At 48.1% G+C, this 6,000-nt stretch overlaps 1 protein-coding gene across 1 annotated transcript in view; it reads left to right on the plus strand.

Annotated features, from left to right (window-relative positions):
- The window catches only part of TTLL10 (tubulin tyrosine ligase like 10), a 20,466-nt gene extending 14,794 nt beyond the window's left edge, over nucleotides 1-5,672 (plus strand). The window contains 2 exon segments of the mRNA XM_028167964.2: nucleotides 5,111-5,227; nucleotides 5,622-5,672. Coding sequence (XP_028023765.2) covers nucleotides 5,111-5,227; nucleotides 5,622-5,627 — 123 coding nt within the window. The 3' untranslated portion in view covers nucleotides 5,628-5,672.
- Nucleotides 5,673-6,000: the final 328 nt, after the last annotated feature.

Consider the following 6,000-nt stretch of genomic DNA (forward strand, 5'->3'; position numbering starts at 1 on the left):
TGTTGTTTGTAGATTTTCTGATGATGCCCATTCTAACTGGTGTGAGGCGATACCTCGTAGTTTTGATTTGTTTCTCTAATAATTAGTGATGTTGAGCAACTTTTCATGTGCTTCTTGGCCATCTGCATGTCTTCTTCTTCGGAGAAATTTAGGTCTTCTGCCCATTTTTTGATTGGGTTGTTTGTTTTTTTAATATTGAGCTGCATGAGCTGTTTATATATTTTGGAGATTAATCCTTTGTCCGTTAATTCGTTTGCAAATATTTTCTCCCATTCTGAGGGTTGTCTTTTCGTCTTATTTGTAGTTTCCTTTGTTTTGCAAAAGCTTTTAAATTTCATTAGGTCCCATTTGTTTATTTTTGTTTTTGTTTCCATTACTGTAGGAGGTGAATCAAAAAAGATCTTGCTGTGATTTATGTCAAAGAGTGTTCTTCCTATGTTTTCCTCTAAGAGTTTTATACTGTCCAGTCTTACCTTTAGGTTTCTAATCCATTTTGAGTTTATTTTTGTGTATGGTGTTTGGGAGTGTTCTAATTTCATTCTTTTGCATGTAGCTGTCCAGTTTTCCCAGCACCACTAATTGAAGAAGCTGTCTTTTCTCCATTGTATTCTCTTGCCTCCTTTATCAAAGATAAGGTGACCATATGTGCATGGGTTTATCTCTGGGCTTTCTATCCTGTTCCATTGATCTATATTTCTGTTTTTGTGCCAGTGCCATACTGTCTTGATTACTGTAGCTTTGTAGTATAGTCTGAAGTCCAGGAGCCTGATTCCTCCAGCTCCGTTTTTCTTTCTCAGGATTGCTTTGGCTATATGTCTTATATCGTTTTGTTTCTCAATTCCTCCATTACTGCCTCCTTTTGTGTTAAATATTTTCTAGTGTACCATTTCTAGTGTCATTTCTTTTACTATATATTTTTGAGTTATTCTGTTAGTAGCTGCCCTTGGGATTACCATTAACATCTTAATTTATAACGATCTAGTTTGGATTAATACTAAGTTAATTTCAATCATATTTTTTTAATTGTTCCTATATAGCTGTCTCTCCCTTTATGCTGTTACTGTCACAAATTACAACTCTATAAATTGTGTGTCCATCAACATAGATTTATAATTATTGCTTTACACAATTGTCTTTTAAATAAGATAGAAAGGAAAGAAAACAACTACCAAAAAATGAATGTGTACTGTCTTTTATATTTAACTGTGTAGTTACTTCATGGGTGCTCTTGATTTCTTCATGTGAATTCGAATTATTGTCTAGCGTCCTTTCATTTCAGCCTGAAGGACTGTAGGGAAGTTCTACTAATGATAATGGTTTTTTTTAATATAAATTTATTTATTTTACTTATTTATCTTGGCTGCGTTGGGTCTTCATTGCTGCATGCGGGCAGCGAGCGGGGGCTACTCTTCGTTGCAGTGAGTGGGCTTCTCACTGCGGTGGCTTCTCTTGTTGCAGAGCACAGGTTCCAGGTGCACGGGTTTCAGTAGTTGTGGCACACGGGCTTAGTAATTGTGGCTCACGGGCTCTAGAGCACAGGCTCAGTTGTTGTGGCGCATGGGCTTAGTTGCTCCGCGGCATATGGGATCTCCGCGAACCAGGGCTCAAACCCATGTCCCCTGCGTTGGCAGGCTGATTCTTAACCACTGTGCCACCAGGGAGGCCCTAATCTATGTTTTTTAAATTTGGGACTGTCTTAATTTCTTTTTCATTTTTGAAGGATGATTTTGCTGTATATACAGTTCTTGGTTAACAGTTGGTTTTTTTTTTCCTTTCAGCATTTTGAATTTGTCATCCCACTGCCTTCTGGGCTCCATGGTTTTTTTTGTTTGTTTGTTTTGTTTTTGAATACATCTTTATTGGAGTATAATTGTTTCACAATGCTGTGTTAGTTTCTGTTGTACAACAAAGTGAATCAGCCATATGCATACATATATCCCCATATCCCCTCCCTCTTGAGCCTCCCTCCCACCCTCCCTATCCCACCCCTCTAGGTCATCACAAAGCACCGAGCTGATCTGCCTGTGCTATGCTGCTGCTTCCCACTAGCTATCTGTTTTACATTTGGTAGTGTATATATGTCCATGCCACTCTCTCACTTCGCCCCAGCTTCCGCTTCCCCCGACCCCATGTCCTCAAGTCCATGCTCTATGTCTGCGTCTTTATTCCTGCCCTGCCACTAGGTTCATCAGTACCATTTTTTTTAGATTCCATATATATGCGTTAGCATACAGTATTTGTTTTTCTCTTTCCGACTTACTTCACTCTGTATGACAGACTGTAGGTCCATCCATCTCACTACAAATAACTCAATTTCGTGTCTTTTTACGGCTGAGTAATATTCCATTGTATATATGTGCCACGTCTTCTTTATCCATTCATCTGTTGATGGACATTTCCATGGTTTTTAATGAGAAATTGGTTGTTGGTCTTATCGAAGAGCCTTTATGATGAGTCACTTCTCTTTGCTGATTTCAACATCCTCTGTTTGTCTTTGTCTTTTGAAAGTTTGCCTATGATGTGGTGGATCTTATTGAGTTTATCCTACTTGGAGCTCACTGGCCTTCCTGAACGTGTAGATTACTTTTCATCAAATTTGAGAAGTCCCACTGCCATTATTTCTTTAGATATTCTTCCTGACTCTTCCTGTGCTCTCTTTCTGGATCTCCTTATGCATTTTGGTCTGCTTGACGGTGTCCCACAGGTCTCTGTAGCTTTACTTTTCTTCATTCCTTTGACTTTCTGTTCCTTAGACTGGATAATCTCAATTGACCTATCTTTGAACAACTCCAATGGACTGTTGAACCCCTGTAGTGATTTTTGCTTTCAGTTCCTATAATTTTCAACTCCAGAATTTCTATTCAGCTCCCTTTTATAATTTCTATCTCTTCACTGGCATTCTCTATTTGGTAAGACGTTGTTCTTGTATTTTCCTTTAGTTCAAGTGAGGTCTGCCATGGAACCATCAGACACATCACAACAAATGACTCCTATTCTTTTTTTTTTTTTTTAATTTTTATTTATTTACATTTATTTTTGGCTGTGTTGGGTCTTCATTTCTGTGTGAGGGCTTTCTCTAGTTGTGGCAAGCGGGGGCCATTCTTCATCGTGGTGCGCAGGCCTCTCACTGTCGCGGCCTCTCTTGTTGCGGAGCACAAGCTCCAGACGTGCAGGCTCAGTAGTTGTGGCTCACGGGCCTAGTTGCTCCGCGGCATGTGGGATCTTCCCAGACCAGGGCTTGAACCCGTGTCCCCTGCATTGGCAGGCAGATTCTCAACCGCTGCGCCACCAGGGAAGCCCCCTCCAATTCTTTGCCGGACAGGTCTATTCTGCTATCTCCAGTACCGAGAACACAGGCTTTTTTCAAGGCACTGAGCTGGGATGCCAGGGATAAAACCAGGGCAAGTTAAAATGCTACAAAGCTTGCTGTTCTTACCAAGATTCAAGATTTTACTTGAGTAAACACTCTTCAGGTTGCTGGACGCCTTTGGTTAATTTCCAGCATTTTGAGAAGGTTAATTCTGACAAATTTGGCCAGTTTGGGCTGTTTTTATGTTGTCTCTCTTGAACCTGCTCAGCAAAGCTTCTCCCTGTTGTTTCGCTGAAATGCTCGCTGGAGTGACCTCTATGCTGTCAAACCCAGGGGTCAGTCCAGCCCTTTTCTCCCTGACCTGTCAGCCAACTTTGGACACAGCTCCTCACTCCCCACGACTTCCAGGACCTTGTCCACCCCCTCTCCACCCCCTGTGCTGGCCCCTTGGCTCCGCACGGCTGCTCAGGAGGCCCAGGGCTCAGCCTGGCTCTACTCTTTATCTGCTGTACCCACTGTTATCTACTCTTTGTCTTTATCAGACAACGCCTGAGTTTAAATTCCATCTATGTGCTCAAGACTCCACATGAAACATCCGGCCCTGACCTCTCCCCTGAACTTGAACCATGGCCTATCAACACCCCATCTGTAAGCTCACAGATGTCTCAGACGCCATGGGCCTCCTCTCCTTCTCCGTTGATGGGGGCTCCATCCTTCCAGAGTCTCAGACCAAACACCTAGGGATAACCCTTCATTCCTGTTTTCACAGCTCACCATCCTTTCATCAGTCAACCAGGCTGGCTCTACCCCAACACAGACCCAGCATCCAACCCACCACCTCGGCTTACACAAGCCACCCACATTTCTCACCTGGATCTTTGCAATGGGGCCCTTCAGTCTCTCTCAGCATAGCAGCCAGAGGACCCTATTAGGGCACGGGTCAGACATGCCCTCCTATGCTCCACCCTCCAACAGCTCGGACCTCAGGGTGAAAGGCAAGGGCTTCCCACGCCCCCGAGATGTGACTGGAGCCGCTCTGGTCTCATCTCCCGCTGCCCTCCTAGCTCGCTCGAGCCACAGCAGCCGCTCTCTGTTCCTCCAACACCTTGGGCGTGCTCCCACTTACAGCCGTTGCTCTACCCAGGGGTCCCATCCCCACCCCACCCCACAGCTCTCCCCTTCACTCTTCACCCATTGCTCACTCTCTGGCCCACCCAGATCAGACCCCTTTCCACACCACCCAGAACCCCCCACCGCTCACCCTGCTTCATCTTCTCCATCAGCGTGTATGGCTTCATGTGCTGTGCAGAGCGCATAACGACTTACACATCACAGCTGTTGTCTCTCCTGTGAGCGAGCTGCTCAGTGCATAACGACTTACACATCACAGCTGTTCTCTCTCCTGTGAGCGAGCTGCTCAGTGCATAACGATTTACACATCACAACTGTTGTATCTCCTGTGAGCGAGCTGCTCAGTGCATAATGATTTACGCATCACAACTGTTGTCTCTCCTGTGAGTGAGCTGCCCAAGGGCAGAGACTCCTCGTAAGCTCCCTCTACTCTCGACCCCAGTACCTGCCGCACAATAGGAGGTCCACACGTTTGTGAAATGAGTAAAATGAGCGTGAAGGAGTTTCTGCCTGGGAGCCTGTGACCCTGAGAATGTGGAAGTGCGGGCACTGGTGGGATGGGGCTGTGGCTGTCCAGGCCTGGAGGGCGTAATCAGGGCCCACAGGTGACATCCTGTCTCCACCCCCCCCCCTCCCCCGCCCCCACCCCCACCCCCACCCCACCCACAGAAGCGGATGCAGCAGATCCTGGCCCACTGCTTCCTGTCTGTCAAATCCAAGCTCAAGTGCAAGCTGGGCTACTTTGACCTCATTGGCTGTGACTTCTTGATCGATGAAAACTTCAAGGTGCTGCTGAGGCGTCCCGGGGGGGTGCGGGGCCCAGCAGGCAGGTGCAGGAGGCAGGGGCCCTCTGTGCACACCCTGACCACTCAGGCGGGCCCCTGGAGCAGGCAGTTATGCACCCTCCCTAGCCCTGGGGGTGGTGTGTCCACAAGGCTTCGCTCTTCCTGCAGCTGGGGCAGCCCCCAAGGCCAGACTCTCAGACCCTCAGAGTCTTAGCCCCTTGGGCAAATGGGGGAGTGAGGCCATGGAAAAGAAGTGACCTGCCCGGTCACCTGCCTTAGTGGGGACCAGGGCCTCAGCCTCCTGCTGGCCAAGTGGTAGGTGGGGAGGCATGCTGAGCAGTGTTGGCCCAGGTGTGGCTGCTGGAGATGAACTCCAACCCTGCCCTGCACACCAGCTGTGAAGTCCTGAGAGAGGTGATTCCAGGCGTGGTCATGGAGACCCTGGGTGAGGCCGCTACCCAGCCCCCAGGCCCCTCAAACCGACCGCTCTGCCTGCCCACCCTCTCCCCAAGTTCAGACATCCACAAACCTAGCTCTCCAGCACCCGAAAGGCTGCATGGCAACCCCACCTTCTGGCTCATGCCCCCACCTCCCAGCCAAGGCGATGCCCGCCCACACCTCACCCCAACCCCGGTCCCACCCCTCACCCCCCCACGCCCCGTAAACTCCAGCCCCGGGAACGCGATGCCGGGGAGGCTGGGTGCCCGCCCCTCCCTTCCCCCCACGCCTCCCCCGCCCAAGCCGGGCTCACCCCCAACTCCTCCCCAGACCTGG

Source organism: Balaenoptera acutorostrata, chromosome 1 (assembly GCF_949987535.1).
Source record: "Balaenoptera acutorostrata chromosome 1, mBalAcu1.1, whole genome shotgun sequence".
Taxonomy (NCBI): domain Eukaryota; kingdom Metazoa; phylum Chordata; class Mammalia; order Artiodactyla; family Balaenopteridae; genus Balaenoptera; species Balaenoptera acutorostrata.